Source organism: Colias croceus, chromosome 20 (genome assembly GCF_905220415.1).
Source record: "Colias croceus chromosome 20, ilColCroc2.1".
Classification (NCBI taxonomy): Eukaryota; Metazoa; Arthropoda; class Insecta; order Lepidoptera; family Pieridae; genus Colias; species Colias croceus.
The window spans coordinates 2,372,090-2,397,671 of record NC_059556.1 but is presented as its reverse complement, the minus strand read 5'-3'; the positions used below and the strand labels follow the sequence as shown (position 1 = coordinate 2,397,671).

At 33.0% G+C, this 25,582-nt stretch overlaps 5 protein-coding genes across 6 annotated transcripts; 3 read left to right on the top strand and 2 right to left on the bottom strand.

The window, feature by feature from the left end:
- Positions 1-1,601: 1,601 nt before the first annotated feature.
- On the bottom strand, positions 1,602-7,902 carry LOC123700683 (UDP-glucosyltransferase 2-like). The gene is made up of 9 exons (XM_045647965.1): positions 7,725-7,902; positions 7,088-7,234; positions 5,463-5,550; positions 4,758-4,953; positions 4,047-4,244; positions 3,633-3,852; positions 2,968-3,187; positions 2,593-2,812; positions 1,602-1,969 (listed from the first exon to the last, which is right to left on the bottom strand). Exons 2-9 carry the CDS (start codon positions 7,229-7,231, stop codon positions 1,696-1,698), a joined length of 1,560 nt encoding a protein of 519 aa, XP_045503921.1. The 5' UTR covers positions 7,232-7,234; positions 7,725-7,902; the 3' UTR covers positions 1,602-1,695.
- An 807-nt stretch (positions 7,903-8,709) lies between these two features.
- LOC123700685 lies at positions 8,710-11,068 on the top strand. Its single transcript, XM_045647967.1, has 4 exons — positions 8,710-8,994; positions 9,406-9,468; positions 10,238-10,336; positions 10,910-11,068. The coding sequence occupies exons 1-4, from the start codon at positions 8,916-8,918 to the stop codon at positions 11,002-11,004; spliced, it is 336 nt and encodes a 111-aa protein (XP_045503923.1). The 5' UTR covers positions 8,710-8,915; the 3' UTR covers positions 11,005-11,068.
- A 2,040-nt stretch (positions 11,069-13,108) lies between these two features.
- LOC123700682 lies at positions 13,109-15,552 on the bottom strand. Its single transcript, XM_045647964.1, has one exon. It carries the CDS (start codon positions 15,395-15,397, stop codon positions 13,697-13,699), a length of 1,701 nt encoding a protein of 566 aa, XP_045503920.1. The 5' UTR covers positions 15,398-15,552; the 3' UTR covers positions 13,109-13,696.
- Positions 15,553-16,029: 477 nt separating this feature from the next.
- LOC123700684 (mitochondrial pyruvate carrier 2-like) lies at positions 16,030-21,401 on the top strand. Of its 2 annotated transcripts, XR_006752637.1 has the most exons (4): positions 16,030-16,217; positions 16,304-16,344; positions 20,540-20,879; positions 21,310-21,401. XR_006752637.1 is itself a non-coding variant. In XM_045647966.1 (3 exons), the coding sequence occupies exons 1-3, from the start codon at positions 16,133-16,135 to the stop codon at positions 17,502-17,504; spliced, it is 354 nt and encodes a 117-aa protein (XP_045503922.1). In that variant the 5' UTR covers positions 16,030-16,132; the 3' UTR covers positions 17,505-17,981. The 2 variants fall into 2 exon arrangements, 1 of the variants encoding a protein (XP_045503922.1); XM_045647966.1 differs by lacking the exons at positions 20,540-20,879; positions 21,310-21,401 and adding an exon at positions 17,277-17,981.
- Positions 21,402-22,610: 1,209 nt separating this feature from the next.
- On the top strand, positions 22,611-25,277 carry LOC123701026 (mitochondrial pyruvate carrier 2-like). Its single transcript, XM_045648437.1, has 3 exons — positions 22,611-22,695; positions 24,788-24,828; positions 25,056-25,277. The coding sequence occupies exons 1-3, from the start codon at positions 22,611-22,613 to the stop codon at positions 25,275-25,277; spliced, it is 348 nt and encodes a 115-aa protein (XP_045504393.1).
- The last annotated feature ends 305 nt before the right edge of the window (positions 25,278-25,582 follow it).

Sequence of the window (25,582 nt, the reverse complement as noted above, 5' to 3'; positions counted from 1 at the left end):
ATTGAGGGTTGATTTTAGTGTTTTAAGACTAAATTTAACTAATCTGACCATAAGTCCTCGACGCCACCGAGTTATAGGGTCGCGAACTTGTAAAAAAAAAACGTTTATCCGGCATTCTCGAGCGCGATTGTTTTTATTTTTATTTTGAAGAATATAATCTAAAACTTACTAAAACTACAAAATCTGCCGGTTTCCGCATGACCGGAAGTCTGGAGGAGCCATTTCGTCTTCCGAAAAACGCGTTGCAGCATATTAGTCGCGAACTTTACTTTTTCCAAAAAAGAAGTTTAAATAAACAAAAAAGGTAATTTTATTTTCCAAAAAAAGGTCTCTTTTCATTTTTGTCCATAATTAAAACTTTTTTTACTTGAAGCATCATAAAACTCAAACTCCCGGTATTTTGAGTACATCTCGAAAACTGAGAGTGTTAAGAAAAATTGATATGAAATAACGATGATTAAAAAAAAAACCCACAAACCTTTTTCGGTCAGATTAAGAGAACCCACCAACATTTTTGTCAGATTAAGAAAATATGCTTTCAGGATACCGAGATAAACCTCCCCTATGAAAATCTGACGCGCTCGAGTATTTCAAAAGGACTTTTTTTTTTCTGCATTTTCAAAAATTCATCGTAACTTATCGTCACGCCGTAATCGTCAGTTTTTTTAAGGGGAGCTTCCTTGGGGCTTAATTAACACCCCTTCCGAAAATCTGACGCGCTCGAGTAAATTTTTTTTTGTGCATTTTTGACGATTTTATATGCCTATCCCCACCACGCAAACCGGCAGATTAGTATACCATTGTTATCAGAGGCACTTGGGGCATACGTAGTATGAATATCTGACGCGCTCGAGAATGCCCAAGTTACTGTTTTTTTTTTTTACATTTTTGAAAATCCGTACACGCCAAACCCACCGCTAAAATGGTTTTGTACCATAGAAGCTTTTCTTTTCAAAATTATTTTATCTTTCGATTTTGATAAGTCTCGGCGACGCCGTTGAATTACGCCATTTAGCTACCTCGCCTCCCTATCTACTCTGTCTGTTACTCAATCACGTCTTAACTACTGAACCAATTTGCATTAAATTTGGTACCTATAGAGATATTTTGACACCAGAGAAAGGATATAGGCTACTTTTTATCGCGGGACATAGGTTTTATCCCGGTAATCCCACGGGAACGGGAACTATGCGGGTTTTCTCTTTGACTGCGCGGGCGATGCCGCGGGTGGAAAGCTAGTCTTATTATAAATGTTTTGCATTATCATTATGACTTATACAATACGAATTAATAACAACTACGGCCTACGTTTCTAATCAGTTTTTGACCTCAGGATTTCATTGACAAATAAATTGTTTCGAAAATAATCTGCAGTGATTTGCACTAAACACCTAGGAAATGGGTAGACATATATAGATTTTTTTTTCAAAACATAGATAGATTTTTTTCTAAAGCTCTCGATGGAGTTGCGACACAAAACGTTATTCATAACGTTAAAATGAATAAAAAAGTTATAAATATTGAATTCGAATCTCTAGGAATAGGTAACTACTACAGTACAAATTTTATCAGTGCAGGAAGGTGGTTAAGTAAAGACAGTCTAAAAATAAATCATTTTATTTACTATAACTATATAAAAATACATAATTAACAGTCTTATGTATATCTTGTACAATTCTAGTTATACGGTATACCTCACTGTGTTTTACTCTTTGATTTAGTTTTATTTTTCCTAAAGAGTGATATAACCTTTTTAACAGCGTATATAATAGCATAAATTACGATTGCTATAACAGCAAGGAGATCCAGGTATAATTTTTGATACCACGGTACCAAAAGAGCTGGTGACCTCAAGTGGGGTGCACCACCAGTCATCACCACGTGTTCTACCCAGTGGACAACCTCCTTGTCAGGAGTCACTGGTCTGTGGTGATACAAAGTAGAAAGCTCCTTGGCTTTTAAGCCATATCTGGAAACATATACCGAAATAAATATCGAAAGCGGAGCAGAGATAGACCACGACTCTAAGTTTCAACATTTAGGCTGGTTGCATCAGTGCGTACGACAGTCTCGCTTGTCATATGTATGGAAATTCATAAAACCGTTCATAGCTAGACCGACCATACGCACGCGTATTGTCATGCGTATTAGTGTCATAGTCATACAATTGTTGATGCGTATTATCGTCAGGACCGACGGTACGCACTGATGGTCGGTCAAGCTCTGCAACCAGCCTTAAGCGTGGTGTGAGTGCAAAACCAGCTGCAATAAGATTGTAGGATTTTTATCTGTCTCGAATCTATACTAATATTATATAGCTGAAGAGTTTGCTCGTTTGAACGCGCTAATCTCAGGAACTACTGGTCCGATTTGAAAAATTATTTCAGTGTTATATAGCCGGCATTTATCGAGAAAGGCACACTAAAACCAACAAGAGCGGAGCCCCGCGGGTGAAACTGCGGAGCGCAGCTAGTATTAAATAAAAACATAACCATTACAGTTACTTTTTCCAGAAAAGTTGTACAAAAATGAAATTATGACTTGATTAAGCTAAACTTTCGTATTTTAATCTTATAGCTGAGACAAACTCACCTAGGATTGCTGAGCATCTCCTGAATAGCAACTTTTATGTCATCAGCCACATTATATGTCATATCTACGTATATACCGAAACCTTTTTGCACTGCTCTCTTAGCATTAGTGAACTGATCACCGAATATAGGTACTGCAATAATGGGTTTTCCGAAGTGGATAGCTTCAGTTGTAGACAATAAACCTCCGTGAGACAAAAATATGACACAATTTGGATGGGCTGAAAGTTAAAGATTAATTATATGCTCTCCTTCTTTCCAATTATCGAATATCATTTCGTTAAGAAAAGGTCGTGGATGTTGTCAAATCACGAAAAAGTTTGACTTTTACAAGACCATCCAGATAGAAAAAGGAACCAATAACCTGAAATCTTACCTAGTATGCTGTGTTGTGGTGCCCATTGGACAATATGAACATTGGACGGAGTGCCTGGGAGCTCTTCTTCGAACTTCCATAAAACTGTCTGCTTTAGGCCACCAAACATTTTCAAAAGACTCTGTTTCAATTGCTCCGGTAAAAATCTACTCTTTATATTGCTGCCCAAACTGAAGTAAATAAGGCCATTCTTTGAATTGTCCAATAGTTTCTTCAAATCCTACAAGTAATGGGAAATACGAAACTACTATTAGAATACATATTATGTAAGTAAGTATTAGAAAACATATGAATATGAGTTAAATTAATTGCCTTTTAGAAGAAATCTGTGTCGTTAAAGCTAAAAATAGTTTAATCATTTTATCCGAGACTAGCTCTGCTCCTCGGTTTTACCCACACTGCTCCGCTCCTGTTGGTCCCAGCGAGATGGTATATAGCCTATAGATTTCCTTGATAAATGGGCTATCTAACACCGAAAGAATTTTTCAAATCGGACCAGTAGTTCCCGAGATTAGCGCGTTGAAACAAACAAACAAAAAAAATTTTCAGCTTTATAATATTAGTATTTAGTAATTATTAACTCAGGCCCTGGAATCACAGACAATAGAAAATCTATTGTATCGTGGACTTGTGGATTCAATGGGTTATACTTATTATTTAGTTACCTCTGGCAAGGGCTTAACTTCACGACCAATGTGATACCCGCCAACTGGTATAAAATTTTGTGGTAGTCGTATAGCCTTTCCGACTGAAACGTGGGAATTACTCAGTACTAAAGAAGCATTATATAATATATCCAGTGCTGGGGGAACTGGGAGACCACGCTTCTGAATAACCGGTGCGAAGATTTTTTCGTAGTCTTTTTGTTGAGTTGGATGAAGGAGGCTGCAAAAATGTTCTATATTAAAACTATTTAGGAGTACATTTCCTTATTTACTGAACTTATGTGACTGAAAAAAAATAAAGGCAATATCACTATTTTATTTCTACTTTTTTGGCAGATTTGAGACAAAGAGAACGATTATTTAGTAGTCTGATAGTTTAGTAGTATTTTCAGTAGAAATTAACATAAAACTTACAAATATTGTAGACCTAGTCCAAAAATTTGCAATCCCAATTCCTTGGCTCGCTGCATGAAGGTAAAGGGAGGTAGAATGTCGGATAATACATCTGGAGTATATGCAGCATTTGCAAGATCATCGACCAACGCTAAAATCCTCCAGTGAGGGTCAACAGAGGAAACCCAGATGAAAGGACAGTTGAATACTGCTGAGAGACTGAAAAAATATACAAATACAAATATGTATTATAAAGAGGAAAGGTTTGTAATTATGTATGTATATATGTATGGTTTTCACGCATAAACTACTGGACCGATTTTGATGAAATTTGGCACAGACAATCTTTAGACCCTGAGAAAGAACATAGGCTACCTTTTATTGCGAAATATGTGCCACGGGCGAAGCCGGGGCGGACCGTTAGTTTATTATATTTTTCATTATAATGTTGACCTGGATTTATTTTGGGGACAAACATAATTCATTTTTTAGGCCATCTACTATACCTACTTACTAATAAATACGTTAATGTACCTATATAAATATCTATTATTTTTATTACATACAATACATTTCTATTTCTATAGACACATTTACAATAATTTGAAGAAACTAATAAGAACACCACCCATGTGGTGAATACACCTTAAGTGTTATTATTAAAGTTCAATTTGGATTTATTAAAACTTACAAAAACTTTCTTTGCGTTGTATTTTTTCGTTGTAATCTTACCCTGCATACATCTCGTAAAACAACCATTCTATCAGAACAACATCAAATTGCTCATTGCGATCATTTATAAGCTTTTTGACTCTTTCATTTTCCATTGTATGTACGAACAATTGTGACATTGTTGTAACAATAGACGACACTTCAACATTTGACTTAGTATTGTTCAGGAGATGCTCCAAGTGATCGCGCGTACTGTCTGTGAGGAGAAGCATTAGAATATAAGCATGACGTGTTTCAAATGTCTTGTTTTATCAATTTAATTATTATTTAATTGAGGCAACATGGCCCTTATGAACTTAGAAGTTAGAACCACTGAGTTGGTCAGGCGTCCGCCCCGGATTGGCGTGAAAGGATGGATGGGTTCGAGTCCCGCCTCGTGATTGAATTTAAACTGTAAACTACTTTTTTTATTACGTGGAAGTCGTGGGACAGCTACCATAGAATGTTTGTGTTTTTTTTGTGGTTTCATTGTTATACTTATTTCCATATAAAACATTTCATTTCAATTGTGTGTCTTTTTGAGATTTTTTTTATCTTTTTTCTCAAATGATTTTTTTCTGAATATACAGGTAAATTTTAACTACAAATAATAATTAAAATTCTGAATCGAAACTTCATAAAATTACTCTTTCTAAGAAATTGTTAACGATTCGATACATAAATGAAAAATAAAATTGATTTTAAAGTAGGAATTACTGTAGGTACCTGGGAATAAAACTTCATTAGCGCTAACATCAATTTCTCTTACGTTAGGTGCGGTTTTGGCCTTTGGAAAAGCAGTAATATAGGTAATCTGAAATAAATAGATTACGACTATTTCTTAAACTTTAAATAACTAATTAAATTAAAAAAAATAACTCTTAATTTTGTACTTTCTTAGCATGACACCATGATGACACCACTCGGGAAATATTTTAATTTCTAATAACTCAGGGTCCCAAGACACAAGTATTTCACTTAGTTTGGGACCCACTGTCGTACATTAATTGTAAAACATATAATATGTAATGGACAAATAAATTTATTTCACTTCAATGTTTTTTTTTTTTTTAATCGGTCAAGCCATTTTTGAGTTTACCGTAATAGAAACGGACCAAAAGCTATAATTTACTTTATGATATTTTATTCGACTTTATAGTGTATAAACCGTAGGTATATGGTTACATACGCAAGTCAAATGTGAAGGCCACATTTGTTTATAACACTATCTGTGCTCCGCGGTTTTACCCGCTATAGGTATATCATCACCACAGATCTATGTCTGTGATCATCACGCTAAAGCGTCCTATAGAACCGCCATCCTGTTACAAATGACCCGAAATTTTGTGGGTCATTTGTAACAGGATGGCGGTTCTACAGGGGTCTTAGTACGCAATGAAAAAAAGAAAAATGATGGTCAGAACGCTGATACCGGATACCTTAAGATACTATAACGTTTTATATTAGAGTATCTTAACATAAAATATTATAGTATCTTCACCGTGTGTGACGCGCTTAAGACCAACAGGAGTGGAGCCTCGCGGGTTAAACCGCGAAGCGCAGATAGTAATCAATAATGTACTAAATAAGTAAATCGATAACTAAATAACACTCTATAAACATAGCACAAGTAAATATTATGGAGTTTGTTGCATTGTGTACTTATAATACCTACCTTTGCGCTTATAGATTCTATTACTCATAATTGCGACATATTTTCAACTTACATCATGCAGAGTACAGACCTATTTACGTAATGTAGGTATTTTTATCTGCATTTATATTTTCAAACGAAGTACAACAATACAGAAAAAAAGGTATTATTATATACCTACTAAGCTAAGGAAAAAACATGACTTTTTAAAATTCCAATTGATATTATGTTTTACGTAAACAATAAACATATTAAACAACAATTATTTATTTTTTTATTTAATTATTTCTTGCACACACAAAAGAAATAGAGACACATAAAGTACAGATAATAGTAAAATAATATGTACAAACGGTGCAGGTGGCCTCTTATCGCTAGGTAGCAATATATAATTAATCAATTTGATAAGTTATTATTATATGTATTACTGTAAAAAGAATAATCTATTCAATTATCAATTATTAAAATCTAAAGGAATTTTTGATAAAAACCCAAAAGCGACATATATTATATTACTCAATGCACTATGAAATAGATATCTAAATATTGTTAAAAAACACGCTTATTTTTTTAATTTTAGTTTCGTCATGACGTGTACAAATTTTTAATTAAATCTGTCCTTGTCTTAGGTCAAAAGCGAGTCTAAAGGAGCCAATCACATGCCAAGATACCGGTGAAGCTAAAAAAAAAGGTATACCTGGTGTCCAGCTTTAGCCAGAGCGTCAACCACACCATCCCCCAAGATGGAATGACTCCTGGATGGAAAAGGGTACACCACCAAAATTTTGTATCCTTCACTGACCGCCACTAATGTGGTTATTAGTAGAAGTAGACGATGCATGTCCTGCAGAATTAAATAATCTTATAGTACAATTTACTTAGTTTAAAAAAACGAGTGTGTTTGCCGAGCACACGTGTCAGAAGTGAAACCTCGCGAGATTTAAAGATACCAAAATCGTCGCCTTATTCCATAACATGACCTTAAAATTTTACTCTCAATTCTCAACGCGCCTAAAGAAATTTCACTTCAAAAAATAAGTACTTAGTTATGCTTTAGTAACATTAATTACTTATAGAATTATTGTATTGTCAAGTGATAAGTGTACAGAGTTAGAATTAAATCCATTTAATTTAATTCCTATTTTATTTTGTATTGAATGCTACTTTAAAAAAATAGTTTTCGTATATCTATCTATCTACATATAGATATCTGAAATTTATCACATTATCATTCTAAAGAAAACTCTATTTATAAAAGTAATCAGTCTAAAGATTGCAATTTATGATAGAGTAGCGAATTGCAGAAAAACAATTTAATTCTCAACTCTACTTACTAATTTGCTCCTAATCCACGCTGAATCCAAAGAACTATTATTTTTCTAGTTTACAAAGTTATAACACAATACACAATGTTATTTACCCTACGCCGATATCAACACTAACTTTGTGAACATACGATAAACACTTCAAAATGCACTTATTAATCAAATAAAGATTGTTAATGTTGATTCATATCTAGACGCGTGCGCACTACACCGTCATTTATAACACTAATTATAATAGTGTTACTAGCTTCGCTCGTGTTATCATAGGAAAATCCCGCATAGGTAGTTCCCGTTCCCGTGGAATTTACGGGATAAAACCAATCCTGTGTTTATCCAAGTTACTATCTATATGTGTGCTAAATTTTATTAAAATCGGTTCAGTAATATTTGCGTGAAAGAGTAACAAACATGCATACACATACACATACATCCATCCGCACAACACACACACATGCACTAATATTAGTAGGATTTTATCACCAAACACATAGATAATGTCTTACCCACAGTGCTCCGCTCCTGTTAGTCTTAGCGCGCTGATATAATATTATAGAGTGATTATAGCCTATAATAGCCTTCCTCGATAAATGGCCAAATGGGCTACCTAGCACCAAAATAATTTTTCAAATCGAACCTGTAGTTCCTGAGATTGGCGCGTTCAAACAAACAAACTCTCCATGTTTAAAATGTGTATTAGTATAAATTTGTGACCTCGAGGCAAGTACAAGCTTACAGTACAAGCAAAGCAAAAGTACTACATACTGCAATTTCACAAAAGTTTTTTGAAAAATAATATTAACATAATCACGAATTTTTTACTTAGGTTAATAAATTTTATATTTACTGACTGTTTCCTTTTTCGCTTTACCCTGGTATCATTATTCTCAAAAATCTATTCACATACTAACTACATTTTTGAGGAAAATGCGTTGAGAAAAGTATGACCCTTGTATGACCAGTCTATCCAATAGATACAATCGTGGTATATAACAGCTTTAGGTATTATCAAATTTCCCCAAAATATTTCAAGTGGTACTTATCTATTGAATTATAATTAAATTCAGGGTTTATTAATTCGCTATCTCAAGTGGTAGATAACTCCCGTAAAATTAACTTTTGTCCTGCCAGTATAAAAGGGCATAAGACCTGGTTAAACTTAATTCAGTTTTAATCCGGACAGTTCATCAGTCTGATCTAAAAATGAACGGATTTTTTATACTGTGCAGCTTTTTAGTACTGGCTCTTTGTAAACCAGCCGTGAGCTTCCCGCGTCCTTTGGGTAAGTAAATTATAGTCATACCTATTGTCCTACAAAATATATTAATTGACTCACTGTAATAATAGCTCAGAAGACTGTAACTACAATTTACTGAGATTGTGATGTACAAATTAATGATAGATTTAACGCCGTAACAGTGTTTATGGGCGGTGGTGACGTCCCCTTTGCTTACTGTGCCATAAAAAATATGATGTTAATAAATTACAGAATTTCTGCATAACATTCTAGTCTAGATTTTTTCTACAATCTTGATTAGGTACCTTTATTGCCCAGCCATCAATCAAGTTCTTATAATAATATATCACAAGGTATATTATCTAATGAAAATTAAGAAAAAGTTTCATTTAGACAACTTTTATAGCTATTTTATAAATAATTTCCTATTATTCTTCACGTAAATTGTATTTATAGCTTCCAGTCGTTGCGTTAACATGTGGGATGAAGGATGTGCCAATGGCCAACTACCGGGATCAGGTCAGTCCTTTTACTTATTTAATAAAGAATTAAAATTTAGTAACTAGGTATTTAAAAATATAATTTATAACTAATACTTTGTATTATTATAAACTATTTTTTTTTAATCGGCAGGTATAGTATTACCATGGGTAACTACTTAGCTATCTATATGTGGCTAAATTGCATGGACACTGAATAAAAATTACAGTTTGATTACATTTGAAATTCCGTCTTTTATAAAGTCTGCATATTCGTTCCGGACACATACCGTGCGTTTTGCTTAGGTATCTCTTGAAAAAAAGCTGACTCGCCCAACTGCGAATTTTGTCATAGATATGACGATATTCAACACTTCCTCATGGAGTGTGTTCGGAATGATGTTAAAAGAAAGGACTTGATGACAAAATTTAAAATAAATTTTATGAATGTCGGTGCATTCTAGATGCACCACACTCTGATGCAGCTAGAATGCTATTTAACTTTAAATTTAAAATATACTAGCGGTCCGCCCCGGCTTCGCCCGTGGTACATATTAACGTTTTCTCTACATAAGAACCATCCTCGTACTTCAAGGAATATAATAAAAAAAGAATTATCGAAATCGGTTCAGCCGTTCTCGAGTTATGGAATTACAACGAAAAGTGGCATTGATTTTTATATATATAGATGTAGTTTATATAGTTTGTTGTTAAATATTTGTACAAGGTACGATGAGATTGTCATCGTCCTTTAGGACAAAATCCCTAAACAAAAAAAGATTTTAAAAAAAAAATATATATATTTTCAGGGGATGATGACGACTACTTAAACGGAGGTTTCAACCCCGGTAAGCGATGTATCAACATGTGGGATGAAGGCTGTGTTAATGGACAACTAAATGGAGCTGGTAAGTTGATTATTTGAACTATTTTAACTTTTAGGAATTTAATTATTTAACACTAGCTAGTAGCTGCGCTCCGCGGTTTCACCGGCGTGGCTCCGCTTCTGTTGGTCTCAGCGTGATTATTTTATAATATAGCCTATAGCCTTCCTCGATAAATGGGCTATCTAACACCGATTACCGAATAGATATATATAGATTTTAGGTATAGATTTAAAATGTTTATATTATATGCATATAAATGTTATTGTACAGCTGATCTTGTCAAAAAGATGTGATTTTGCTTGCTTTTGATTAATAGTTATTAGTTTCACTACATTTTTCATATTATACATACAAACAGGTCACACAGATCTCAGGAGCTATTGAACATTACCTATGTATCCTGCTCGTGATACATAGGTAATGTTCAATAGCTCCTGAGATCAGCACGTTCAAACAAATTCAGTCAGTGGAGTTAGAAGTTCAGATTATTTTAAGAATAGGTAGACTAGGAATAGGTGTCATAAAATTACATCAATTTATCCCTTTTTTAGTCTGCTAGAAAGCCTGAAACTAACTTAAATTTAATATTTTAAGGTGGCGATGACGATTATCTTAACGGCGGCTTTAATCCTGGAAAAAGATCCCTGGAAGCATTCATCGCAAAATTAATGAAAGCACGTCATTATTAATTCTTTTCGTCATTTTTGGAATAACTACGGTTTTCCACTACAAAATATCATATTATACTTTTTGAATATGCAATAAATCTTTATTACGACTACTTTTTATTTTGTTTATACCTCGCGTTATACCTAAATGAATTATTATCTTTAGTAGATAGAGTAGACGTTCAAATATATATTTTATTATAATATACTTACCTATTATAGATATACTTGCTTGTAGGTATACCTACGTCGCATTGTGTACTTTATATTTAAGTCAAAAAGGTATAGTTTTCCCTGAATTCCATCGCAACCAATATTCATTGATACTTGGATCATGGATGATTTCAAGCATGAATATTTTATCAGCTTTGATAATGAATACGCTTCTGTTGAAATATTATGGCTCACATTTAAAATTTATTATGAGGAATATTCCTATTGCTATGAAATGAATATAGTAAACAGGGTGTCCCACCGTTGGTATACTAAGCTCAAAGGAGGTTATAGTTTTGCATACGCTGAGTTTGTTAAAAATACTTATAAAATTCCAGACGCATTTTTTATTAATAGATGAATTCTTAAAACTCTATGTCTACACCCATAACAAGCAACCCGCCCAACTTTGCCACCAGCACGTGAGCTATCGTTTAAGATTGTGAATGAATATTTCTAAAATTAAAGTCATATAATTATTATAGTATGTGAGCATGTCGTCTGTGATGTTTTCATAGACGAAATGCTCACATTAGCGAAGCGGTCGGTATATACTGGCTGTGTGAAGCTAGAGAAGAAAACATGGATTTTCAGGATAAAAAATTTTACCGTAATTTTATTGTTTAAGTATTTTTTACGTGTTCAGTGTATGCAAAACTACAAGTCCCTTCGCGCTTAGTATACCAATACTCAATTGTGGGACATCCTGTATACCTTCTGTGATTATGAGTCTATGACCCCTTTTTTATTGGTCAGTGTGTGGTCAGTAGACTGTGGAGTAGACTTTATTTTACCAGCACGTGCGATCTTCATGTTCGCACGTAGTAAGACGTCACATATATTTTTTTAATTCGGTTCTTAAAATAAAGCATTTAAAAATAAGCTATCATCACAACCGAAAACCCTCATAAAGTCATGAAGTTATTTTGTCAGAAAGCTGTAGGTACCTACTTTTATTTTAGTAAATTATATCACGGTTCACTAAAATAATAAAATAAGACGCAGACTCGCCTGCGACATCAAATCCTTGTAATCAATGGACAAACCCAAAGCGATAAGAGTTATAATAAAAGTGCAAGATTAGATTATCTTTTAATAAATATTGAATCAAAAGGTAAATAAAAAAGATGACTAACTATAATCATAACTTTATTAAAACTACAATACATCAAACTGTGCATTTGCACTGACTTAAATCAATGTACAAAAATATTTATTTTTTCCACATGGCAATTCTCAATTGCTTCAAAACATCATAATAATTATACATCTATCTACTAAAACTATAAATTATATACAATATTATGTATTCTAGGTAGAAATTAGCAATGGACGACAGGTCAAGGCAATTATCATTATTTCTTGGCAAGTTTTTGTTAAGTCTTAGTATCAGTATTATAAGAGGCGTTTAATTTGTTATAGATGCATACATAAACATTACTTTCATTTTGCTGAAAGTGCAATGACATTTATTTATAAAAATTTATCACAAAAAAAAATATTATGACCATTTTGTAAGTATCAACATAAGTATATTATTTGTGTTAAAAGTACTGATTTAATTTTAGAAATATTCATTTGTATTATATTTTCAATTCGAAACAAAAATTCTGATTGTTACCAAAATTATTACATTACACTAACACAACATAGAATTTATGTAATTGCTCAAAACTTTATGCAATAATCTTATGAAACATATAACTCAAAGTATGTGAAATATACCAAAACAAATAATATAGTACAGTTACTCAAAACTAGATGATGATCACTCTTTGAGTTTAGTTTACAAATATCTAGTATTTCATATTTTACGAAAAATTCACATTGATATGCAATACCATTTTTTCAATTAGTTTTAACCATTTTTAAAGTTATCAATCATAAGGCACTCTATCTATCTAATCTCTATCTAAGGGCAAATTTCAATTGATTTTGAACATCACATGAAACAATTTCTTAATTGAGTAATAAAAATTAGATTATACTATAGCAAAGTGCAAATACATGTATAAATTGGCAATATTAAATATTAAGCGGTGGGATTTATTCAACCCTTATAGGCAAAGTTATCAAACATACTAAAAATATTGAGAAACAGCAACAAGTGATAAAGCAATTATTGCATTGTAACTACCCTGATAATATATTAACACATTTAAATCAATTAGAAACTAATTTTTAATCATATACAAATACAGTTCCCTTTTTATTTCATGTTTATTTTTTTGTACAATCAAAACAGTTTTTTTTTATTATGAATTATTGTCACGGTGTACATGCTGTACTTAATTATCACAGTATATATTTTTTATATTCATCAGTCACACTTGTCTAATAGATTTCAATTGAATTATTAAATGCAATCCCCTTAAACCCATTACAAAATATACAGAGTATATAGCAGAGATCTGTTGAAATTAAATTATAAGTACTTATAACCAACTAAATAATGCATTAAAAGCATTCAAAAACCAAATAACTTACATTACAAACTACGCTACTTATTTGTTCCATGCCAATGATCTTGACTAAAATGTGGCAAATCCATGGGCAATTTGTTGTACACATTATTAACATTTTGTACTGGATGAGGTGGGGGCGCTTTAGGAACATTAGATTGCCGGAACTTTGTAGAATATTTGTAGAAATCGGACATTTCAAACGGCTTCGTTTCTTCTCTGTACGGTATACATTTACCCTGTTCTATTACTGTTAAGTTTTTCGGCGATTCCAGAGAAATTGCGCTCGGCGATAACACTGGTGGACTGTTCGGTACATGATTCGGACTATGCATAGCTGTATGCCGCCCCGATGATATCATTATTTCGTAGGGCTGAGAATTACCTATACTCGGCATTCGTTTCAAACTTGCGCTCTTCTTTAGAGTCGGCACTTCTCGCGTTGGTGAATCTAAAGACGTTTCATACCATTGTTTCTCTTTTAACTTAGTGTCATGAGAGACAGGGGAGAATTTATTCATGCTCACCGAGTCAAAGTTTTGTGAATACCCTGACATTTGACTGACTGGACTGAGAGGGTCGTGGCACTGCCGCCTATCATCATAATCATCAGTTGTTACCTGCAGCTGCAAATGCAGGGGATTCCTGATTGTGTTTCGTTCTCTTAATGGCAAAGTATTGGGGACAGGTATGTTCCTCTCCATCGGAATATGTATTCTATCTACTGGTTGCTCTTGTATGTCTGTTTGAGACCTATGCTGATAAATCGATGGTGGCGGTCTATATGCATCTGTCATATTCTCCAAGTGATGGTTATAATCACTGTGAGAAGTTAGGTGGTAAGTTTGAGTTCTTTGTAATGTGTTTCTGCGAACGCCATCTTGTCGTCTCTTCGGTTGAACTGGCATTTGGTGGTGATGAGTTACTGCACCTAGATGTTGACTTTGAGCTTTTAGTTGTGACGCATATTGATATAATAATGGTGTTGTTCGCATTCCATTCTGTGGAGGTATGGGATGCTGAGCCATTGATCCATGCGAATAATGAGTGGTTATATCTGGGTGACTCGAACTAAAGTGTGTTTCTCTCAACCGAGACACATTATGAGCTTCTGTAGGACCATTATAATATATTTTGTTAGTATATTCTGTTGCCATAGTGTGGTGGCGGTACACTGGACCCTGCTGCAGTTCATTATGTATATTATCACTAGGCAAACCTTCGTGGCGACTAGCTAATGATGGATAGGTATGAGAAGGATGCATCGAAAACGTTTCCGGGTTGCGCTCTTGTGGCGGCGATGGAAAAAAGTTAGAACAACTAGTTTCGGGACGTCGTACTTGCCTGGGGTGAACGTTTTTAGAAGAAACACCGGAAATGGACGGCGTCGATAATCGATGAGAGATGTTCTTACGTAAACTGTGTTCCGCATCATGTCGATCTGTAGAAGTTTTAATCCGTCTAGAAGCGCTATCAGAGCCATCTTGAACATCAGTACCGTCTGTAGATCGATCCACACTCCGAATACTGCCTAATCTTTCTCTTTGAGGCACTTCTGGGCTCAGAGGAGCTTCAGGTGGCATAACACCCGTTAATTGAACTTCTTGAACACAAAGTTTGTATAGCTCTTCATTTTTAGCTGCTAACATCTGCTCGAGTTCCTTCTTTCGAGCCTGGAGCTTCAAAAGCTTGTCCTGCTTATCAGAATGTAAATCACTACCCATTGTGCTCGTACCCATATTCAACCCGGAACTATTTTATTAAGTTCATTGAAGAAATAGAACTAGTTATAATTAGAATGAAAACTAAATAATAACATTAAAATAAAAAGTAAAACAAAGAAAATAAGAAAATAAATTACACTGACACATTCACACGCGCAAGCCCGCACCCATGTTTTCTTTCCAAAAAATGCGTTCAATAAATCGTTGGTTCGAATTTTGATTGTGCAACTCTATAAAATACATTAAACTCTTTGGTGTAACTCATACGAAATATTATGATAATATGAAGATAATATAGATTATAATCATATCTATAAACTCAGATTAATCAAGTCGTTTCCAAAAATGCTTTAAAATTACTTAAAAATAAATTTGTAAACAGGTAGAGATGTGCATCTACCTTTTAGTCCATTTACTGAGAACAACGTTAAAAATCAAATATCCTTGGTGTACACATTTTCTTCTAATGAATACATCTAGTTGTAATACAACTTATTGGAAATAAATTTAAACATAATATTTTGTATAGTGCAAATGTAAATTAACTTTGCCATGTTTTGAACGCGGCGTCAATATTGCTCCTTTATTTTTCTGTCATTGTGATAACGATTTTGACGTTTGCGGTTTGACATAAATAGAATAATAGATAGGGTCTCGTCGGGATAGGCGACAGGTTTACCACGGCCAACTAAAATTAAATAAATTTTGTTATTTTCAATAAGAAAATTAATAACATAAATCACTGTAAAAATGTCGAAAGCATACAAGGCCGTAGTTTTATTGGCAGACAGATTCGTACCTCAAACATTACGTCCACTATGGGAACATGAAGCAGGTATAACATTTACTATTTTAATATTATCCATAATCGTCACTGTATTTATTAAATCATTTATTAATTACAAATGTTTATAATTGTAGGTCCAAAAACAATATTTTTCTGGGCTCCAGCCTTTAAATGGGTAAGTGTTTCTTATCGATAACATATTTTCAAGGTTACCATATTGTGCGACATTGTAAAGGGCGATTTATTCAAATGCGTAATTTTAGAATTTTAAAACACTTTAAATTTAATTCTTCATCAAGAGATTTTGATTATAATCATTTTAATATAGTTTTCGATAATTTAAGCAAATAACACTGATTAGCACACACTTGTTTAACTCATGTGTCTATTAGTAGTAGGTCAAACCAATAATCAGCCGTAAATTTTCATATCAATATTACTAACACAATTATTTGAATTGATAATAATATCCAATTGTTATAAAATGAAAAGGGTCCTCTGAATATTAGTGTTGCAACTGAGGATGAAGTCAAAATATGTTTATTCCCTTCAAAATCCATAATATAATTACTGGCAGATAATTGATAATGCTATTGATGCATGTCCAAATGTGTATCATGCATGCAACAAAAATTTGATCACCATTCATTTGTTCGCCCACAGGTCACTAAAAAGATATCATCATTGCCTTTACATGGTGATAAAAACCAATTCCATCACCACCTATTAACACTTTCAAATTGCAACACTATTAAACATAACATAAACAAGCTGACATTAACTCATTAGCACACAAATAAAATCATATTCTGCTTGTTGAGGTCATAATTGTTGAGTCTCATGATGGTAAGGTTACTATTTCTGATCATTAAAAGGCCGGCAAAGCACCTGTTATGCTACAAGGGTTTACGGTGGAGACTACTTAACATCAGGTAGCCCTGTCCCTTTGCTTGATTTGTCAAAAAAATCAAAATTACTAATAGACATCTTCATATTCAAAAGAATCAAGTTAAAATAACATAATTCAAATATTTGCCAGTATATACTAATAAGAGGTACCATTTGCTCATAATCACGATATATCTCATCACATTTAACACATTTCAGGGTTTGGTGTTGGCCGGTTTGGGAGACTTACAGCGCCCTGTCGAGACCCTATCCATTCCACAATCAGCATCGCTAGCCGCCACTGGGATCATATGGTCACGTTACTCGCTCGTCATCATACCGAAAAACTATAGTCTATTCGCGGTTAACGTGTTTGTAGCTATGACAAGTCTATACCAAATTGGTAGAGCGTATAAATATGAACAAGCTAAGAAAGCGGGCAAATGATTTTTCATACGATTAACAGGGATTTCATTCACGTTTGATGTAGGACTATTCATAGGTCAATTGATAACATTTGTACTTGTTTTTAACTTTAACACACCTAAATTATATAAAACTTAGAAACAGTTGTTTCCACAATAGATTCTACAATAGGTACATGTTTTTTAAAAAATCATTGTATGCTAAATTAAGGACAAGTTAAAATCACTCCATTGAAATGTTAAATAGTTCTATATCAAACATTCATTGTACAAATTATTAGTAGGGGTCAATCTCAGATAGGTAATTTATTTTTGAATAAGCTCAAAGGGTTAACGTAGTTGCATTTCATCATAAGGTATTAAGTATATAAATGTATAGAGCTCTCATGTGCAGAATAGTATAAGATAACGGTGCTCGAAAATGTATTTTAAATCTTCGACAATCTGTGATAGATATCAATACGTAATAACTATATATAGAGCATTATTTAAGTAACTAGTTACTATCTAAAAAAAATATCGATAAAAGTATAATATATACATAGGACATTCAAATTTCGATATGCCACGCACAAACCTTTAAATTTGTTTTAATTGAGTGTTTAAAGTATTAAAAAAACTTATTTATTGTTGTCAACTATAAAGATAAAAAGTATTTTAATTTTTAAAACAAATAAAGCTTAAATAGGTAGGTATAACCTTCTTTAAAGCGGCAACATTTTTAAATAATTATTATTATTTTTTTTTTTATAATTACGAATTATTTTAAATAATGCTCTATATATTATGAAATTGCTTAGAGTATATATTACAATAGTATAGAGCGAGTGTATTACACAAATTGCTTATTGCGCATCGTAGGCAGATGAGCTATAGATACTATATAGATGTGTGTGTGACAAATAGGGATGGGTAGGTATCAATTGCGTGTTGAACTGTCGATAAGTAATGTAAATAAATATGTATCATAAGTAAATTTTATGTTCAATAAGTTATTAAAGGAAAAATATACGAATAAAGTATAAATATGTAATTTTAAATTTGTCTACCAACTGAATAAAGTTTGTTTATTCCATTTGAATATTTAATATTATATATGAAATTTTCTTGTATTAATTATAAGTACTTTAAAAAAATATGTTTAATTGGAATATCAGAAAAACGTGAGTACTTTTTAAATAATAAAGTTAATAAAATAAAAGATCAGGTTTAGTGCTATTTCTTTAATAATAAATCAAACCATAATAATAATGTTTTAAAAATGGTAAAAAATATTAAGAAATAATTATTAATTTAAAATGATAATATAATAAATAATATTAATAATTTTTTTATTTAATTTTATCCATTCTACTATCAAAATCTTCAAAATCAATTTAGCGGTTCAGAAAATATATCGTAACATTACATACTTTACATTTACATTCGCATTCATAATATTAGAAAGTGTATCATACAAAACACACCACAAATATATTTATAATACATTTTTAAAAGAGTTTTAAATTTTAAGTTAAATAAATAATTTGTTAAAATATAGTTCTTCTAGTAAACTTTATATCGAGTACAGCGTTGGTCAGGTCACATCACTACGATCACGTGGCGGCAGTGAGGCGCGCGAGCAAGCCTGCGCGTGTCCGCCTCTCACCTACCCTTCACCCCCGCGATGCTAGATTTATTTTCATAAAAATAAGTATAACAATCGACTTACTGATGGAATGTGATAGTGGATTTCAATTTTGTGTATTTTCTAGTATCGTTTTTGCAAGATAGAACAGCACATTTCACCATGTTTATTCGTAATATGAAAAAAAATCCAGAGCAACGCACTTCGTGAGCACTCAACCACGACTGCGAGCGCTCGCGGCGGGAACGTCGTGTTGTTCCCACCTGTGCCTACTGTTCCCACTTGGTTGTTCGCACTCTATAGATAGTATATATACTCTAAGTGAAATTGTATCAATTAAAAATCATGTTAAATAAAGCGATTTGAAAAAGATGGACTATTTTTGTAACACCTTTTTATGGTTAGAAAATATATTTTTCTATTGCAATATTTTCTTTTCTTTCTTATCCATTATTTTTTATGCATGTGCTATGTGCATGATACGGCACGCCTGTAACATGGATTCAAATATTTGCATGTGGCTTAGAATACAATATACATATAAAATGACGTAGAAGCGGTATATGCGAACCTTAGAGTATATATTTCAGTAGTATGAATACTCTAAGATGCGAAGAAACTAGCAGTTAAAGTATCTCTTAAACATTCTACACACAAACATGCATTCGAGTACTCCATGGTGAGACAAAGATAGAATATACATTTAACCATTAGCCGAAAAGAGATAGCAACGTAAGTCGTAACCCGGCTAATTAGCTGACTTCAGAGTTCAGACGAACGTGTTTTTTCGCGTATGCTGCTTCTACCTCAGTTTATATATTTTGTATAAGGCAAGTGGAAAATTCGTTCATTTACATATAGGTATGTATGTGTATGATAGTATATTATCATTGAAATACAGAAATCATGTGACTTGTTATGCAAACAAACGTTTATTGTGATGTTTGAATTGCTTTAAGTACTTAGATAATATAAATTAATGATCTTAATCTAGATAACACACACCCGCGTCTCCTACAACCAATGGTTTGATATACAAAGTTCATTTCATTTAAAATTTAAATCATACTAGTTAGGTAGTTAGGTACTTACTAATATTTTTTTTATGAAATTAGCAAATGATTTTATATTCAATAATTGTCTTAAGATTGTAAACGTTACTTAATAAATAATAATAAAATAATTTTCCCATCCCATCCCATCTCAATAATACCTACAGCCATAATAACTTTTAGACTAGATGGTTCGAAAATCAAAGGTAAAAAGTTAACACATTCATTATTATCCATCTAAAAGATGATTCACAAACGACTTTCCGATGCAATCAAATTGGGATTATTTTTTTATAAGTGTGTTTTTATATTTTTGTAGAAACTGGAAAGTCGTTTGTGAATATCCCTACTAGTTCTAAATGTATCCACCATTTTCAGGCTCTAGTTGCAGCTTCGTTAGATGAATACCGCAGACCGCTAGATACAGTATCGCCAACACAATCAGCCACATTAGCGGCCACGGGATTGATCTGGACGAGATATTGCTTGGTTATTCGTCCGATTAATTACGCTCTGTCACTGTGTAATTTTTCGCTAGGTGTCGCTAATGCCGTGCAGTGCTACCGCGCATTTAGCTATCAGAGAAGTTTGGAAAAGAAGGAATAACCGCTTTTTTGGATAATACAAGCCATCAAGAAAGCTACTTCTCTTATTCATGTTTTTAAACCATAATCTGGTTGCCTATGTTACACAAATATGTTATATTCTTCCTTTTTCGTTACTACTAGAGATGCAACGAATAGTTGTTTGGCCGGATACCGGATGTTCGGCCTGACCACCAGCCGAATGTTCGGTATCCGGCCGCCGAATATTCGGCCGACGGCATTTTGAGTTTCGTAGGTGCGTGTCGCGCACCGGCACGCCGCCTGTGAAGTGCAGGTTTTGACTTGTTTCGTAGTGAACGTTCGCGCGGTCACAGTTCTTGGTAGAGACACTTTTATCGTGTCAGTGAAAAAAAATTTCGTTAAAAATAATAAAAAGCTTCAATTACAACTGTCTTTATTTCGATTCTATTTATAAAATCTACCAATTTTACTATCCGGTATCCGGCCTGATAGTACATTACCATCCGGTATCCGGCCGGATAGTAAAAAAGGGCCGGATAAGCCGGATACCGGATAGGAACCGAATATTCGGTGCATCTCTAGTTACTACTACTAACTACCTACCTAAATAATTCGAATTTACCTACTCCTTATACTTCCTAAGTCATGTTCAATACCTATATTTTATCTTTTTATTCATAATCAGCACTTATTACAAAGCACAAAATATAAAGTAAGTAATTACTTTATACCTACCTAACTAGTTATTAGTTACTTAGGTACCTAGTTAAAATTAAATTTAAGATGCACAAATTATTTTATACTTTTTTATAATAAAATGAATATGTAACTACCTATATTTTTAGAAATTAATAGTTACTTATCATATTTTTTGGGAATCTCTAAATTGTTAAAATCTTTGTTTTTTTTTAAATAATTAACGTTTTATTCCGTTGTCATTGTGTTTATATTTGTGCGTATAATTATAACTAATGCACAAGTTTTCCTCAAATGTTCATTCCGTTTTATTACTTTAGAACAGTATTTAAATTAGCATTTACATGCATTGTTTTGCGGGTTTACGTGCAGTATTTGTCCTTTTAACACTGACCTCTATAGCGTATAGTTATAGAGGTCAGTGCCTTTTAACAATACACAGATCATACAAGGAACAACATTGTATTGTTTAGGTCTTATCATAAAATAATAAATAGTTTCTACTTCCTAATATACAGCAACAGCAGCTATATAATTAAACGCTCCCTTATATTTTACACATTTATTTACATCCTACTTACAGTGTTTATTTAAAAATTTGATGAATTTTTTTTAAACTGCCACTATGCACTTGTAATATTTTTTATAGGGCTAGGAAGAGCCTATCTAACACTAACCTAGTTACGACACTTTCAACAACAAATTGAGTATATTCTATGCTCCACTAAAAATGTGTACCTAGTTATATGTGCCATACAAACGATAATAATTATTATTAACATTCTTTGAACAGCAAAAATTAAGTCATTTTTTTACCAAAGTTGTTTTTACCAAGTGTACCTAATGTCTTGTCATATTTCATTTTAGTCATTATAATATTTTTATGTACATTTAAGTATGTTATCTGATATTTTGTATCCGCATGTTACACTTTTTAAAAAATAAAACTTTTTTTCGTTATTTTCTTCCTTTTTTTGTTTTCCTCCATGATTCCTCTCCTTCTTTTGTGAACATTAAAAAAAATACCTTGAAAATACTATGTCAGCTAACGACTGACAAATGTTTTAAATGAATAAATGTAAATATTTGAGTATTTTTTAAATTAAATAAATGATCCAGACCTTCCAGACGATATTTAATGAAAATGAATGAAAATGGATCCTACTATAAAATAATTTGTGTGCAAAATGTCGAAAATATACAAAGGTATTATTTCCGTAGCAGATAGATTTATACCCCAACCGCTTCGTCCATTATGGGAACATCCAGCAGGTCTGTACTTTGAATAAACATTTTTTAAATAAGAAAATCTAAAAACTTGGGGAAATTAAGTATATTGAGGAAATTTTAAATATATGGCGCGAACTTGGCACTAAACTCCCTTACTTTTTTTGATACAACAATGCATTGAATATAAGAGGAATCGTGATTTAAAGTTAAAAGTGTCCAGCTATAAGCAGCAAATTATATTTCAAAAATACTTGCTAGGAACAGATTCAAACCAATGCAAGTGCCCGAGTAGGTACTTATAACGGTCAATTAACGGCTTGTTAATAATTGCTCCGAGGTCTACAGTTTACCCCTTCAGCTGTGGCGGCCATTTTGCACGGTTTCGCGCATCTGTGAAGGCCATTCTGCGTGGTCAGCGCGAAACCGTGCGAGTTATAAACAATGACGATATCTCTAAAATTTTGTAGGGAGCTACTTTGTATAACTAATATCGTTCGAATCGTTATGAAACAAGCTAATATATAAAAGATATCTTAGTCATAAATTACTTTGCAATAAATAAGTAATTCTAGCTTGAAATCAGGGTGAGCAATTTTTTTTAGTTCATTGTCCACTCAAGTGCGGGACGACCGGGAGCCGGTCGATCCACATTCAGGGGCATGTGCGTTGCGACCGGCTCCCGGTCGATCAACAGTCGTTGGTTTTGCGTTCGCTTTATAAAACGGTCTAATAACCTTCCTCTTTCTAACTTATATGACATGTTAAGGAAAAAACAGGCTAGCTATAAATCAAGATAACAACATAACCACATGATTTAAGTGGCCCACTTTTGATGACACATTGAGTGGGTAGTTTTTTGTACAAAAAAATAAACAGGGAATGTGTAAAAAATATGTATGGGAGGGTATGATGTTTTTATTTTCTCGTAAGAAGAGTGTAACAAAGGATCAATAAATATTAAAATCTCACTGAACAGTTGTTTTAATTTTTTATTATCAGACAAAATGTAACAAAAATTACAAGGGTACATTTGCTTTGACTTACAAGTTGTTTTTTATTTATTTAAATATTACCATGTTTTGACAAGGCATAGAGTATTTTATTATCTATCAATATATAAACTTGCAAATGTGCTATTGTTAAAGGAATCTGAGATAATCGACTTTAAAAAAATAATGGACCGCCAAAAACCCCAACTGCGGCGGCACCGGGAGCCGGTTCCGCACATGACCCGATTTTTGCAAAATGGCATCCCGCACTTGAGTGGTTGTACAAAACTCGTTAAAAATAAATAAATAAATAATTATTCATACAAAAAGGTTTTATTGTATTTACAATAATACATATACAAACTCATTAAATAATAAAAACCATTCATTCCTATACATTTTTTTTTAAATACAAGGCTTACAAAAACATTAGCCATTCCGAGCGGCCGAGCGCCGGGCAAAAAATAGGGACCGTTAATTATTCTTCAATCCAAGTGGCTTAGGTTATTAACTTATATTAAAGTTCGGTTCTTATACTTGACTACAAAAGAGTTTTGGCTGTAAGAAGTTTTTATGTTACGAGAAATGAAACAACAAAAAAAGCACTTGAAAAAAGTACCTCTTGAACTTTGGATACCTGACAGGATGAATTCTGTTACATTTATTTGATGACAGATGTCATGATAAAGCATAGTGTTCATTTACGAATCGTTAAAACAATAAAAGACATATGAAACCTTTGTAAAACATTCCTAAAATCGATGACTAAACCCAATGACGCTGTCGGCGATGCGCGCGAAATCGAGACGTTGGACGGTAACTTTTTAAAGCGCTAGAGACGCTCGTAGCTACGTTTTTGTTATGTAAACATGTGGATGTATGCCATCCTTGTTCTTCTGTTGATATTTTGTGTTAGTTTGAGTAGGAAAGATATAGTTTACGATATACAATTGTAAAAAATACGACAGAAGGTACGTCACGGTATAATCAAGCTCCAGGAGCGGGGTCCACAGATGCGATTTTTTTGACATCGTTCTTCTAAAGATTTTATAACAGACAAGGGGTTAAAAAGGTCGCTACCGTAGCGCCACCCTTATTTGAAGTAAACGAGTCAAGCAATCACTAAATTTGCTATTCTGTTTTAGGACCAAAGACAATATTTTTTTGGGCACCAGCATTTAAATGGGTAATTACAAGCCTTATGTTTTCAATGATTTTTAGTATTTCAAGTAGTTGCTAACATAATAATATTTTGACCACCAACTATAACTGTATGCATTAGGATAAAACATTGTGTTATAAAAATACATATTCTATTACGCCTTTCGCCGTACTTTAGAAAGTACGCATAGATTGTCCAACGAATGCAGACAAATTTATCTATTGTGAATAACCTTATAATTAATTTTCCAGGGCTTAGTAATAGCTGGATTGGGCGACGTCACTAGGCCACCAGAATCCTTGTCAATACCACAATGCTTTTCCCTTTCGATTTCTAGTTTTATATGGTCACGGTATTCTTTGGTGATCAAACCGAAGAATTACAGCCTTTTTACTGTCAATTTAATTGTGGCTACTATTAATATGTATCAGTTAGGAAGAGCGTATCTTTACCAACAATCTATAAAGAAGTGAAGTTTAAAAAATGGCGGATTGGCGTATAGACCCGGATTCGATTCCCGCCTTGTGTTCGAATTTTTTTTTCTTCAAAAAATTATTTTTCATTGAAATTATATTATGAAAATAGGGTGTATTTTGTGCTTTTTAATAAATAAAAGACATCCAATGACATCAAAACACATGTATTTCTCAACTACTTTTAAAGATGGTAAGCAATTGATGCCATTTCCGTATTCACTCCTTAGAGCCTTGCTCGCATCGGAGTAAAGGATCAGAGAAGCTTTACTGGGTGGTATTTTCTAGTTATTATGGTTTATAAT

Bases quoted from the DNA above. Each gene is read 5' to 3' on its own strand.
- LOC123700684 (XM_045647966.1), top strand. From the start codon at position 16,133: ATGTCGAAAGCATACAAGGCCGTAGTTTTATTGGCAGACAGATTCGTA. The intron at 16,218-16,303 runs GTATAACATTTA...TTATAATTGTAG, and splicing joins ACTATGGGAACATGAAGCAG to GTCCAAAAACAATATTTTTC. The intron at 16,345-17,276 runs GTAAGTGTTTCT...AACACATTTCAG, and splicing joins GGGCTCCAGCCTTTAAATGG to GGTTTGGTGTTGGCCGGTTT.
- LOC123700682 (XM_045647964.1), bottom strand. From the start codon at position 15,397: ATGGGTACGAGCACAATGGGTAGTGATTTACATTCTGATAAGCAGGAC.
- LOC123700683 (XM_045647965.1), bottom strand. From the start codon at position 7,231: ATGCATCGTCTACTTCTACTAATAACCACATTAGTGGCGGTCAGTGAA. The intron at 4,954-5,462 runs GTACCTACAGTA...TTCTCCTCACAG, and splicing joins TAATGAAGTTTTATTCCCAG to ACAGTACGCGCGATCACTTG. The intron at 4,245-4,757 runs GTAAGATTACAA...ATATTTTTTCAG, and splicing joins TTTTACGAGATGTATGCAGG to TCTCTCAGCAGTATTCAACT.
- LOC123700685 (XM_045647967.1), top strand. From the start codon at position 8,916: ATGAACGGATTTTTTATACTGTGCAGCTTTTTAGTACTGGCTCTTTGT. The intron at 8,995-9,405 runs GTAAGTAAATTA...TTGTATTTATAG, and splicing joins GAGCTTCCCGCGTCCTTTGG to CTTCCAGTCGTTGCGTTAAC. The intron at 9,469-10,237 runs GTCAGTCCTTTT...ATATATTTTCAG, and splicing joins TGGCCAACTACCGGGATCAG to GGGATGATGACGACTACTTA.
- LOC123701026 (XM_045648437.1), top strand. From the start codon at position 22,611: ATGTCGAAAATATACAAAGGTATTATTTCCGTAGCAGATAGATTTATA. The intron at 22,696-24,787 runs GTCTGTACTTTG...ATTCTGTTTTAG, and splicing joins ATTATGGGAACATCCAGCAG to GACCAAAGACAATATTTTTT. The intron at 24,829-25,055 runs GTAATTACAAGC...TTAATTTTCCAG, and splicing joins GGGCACCAGCATTTAAATGG to GGCTTAGTAATAGCTGGATT.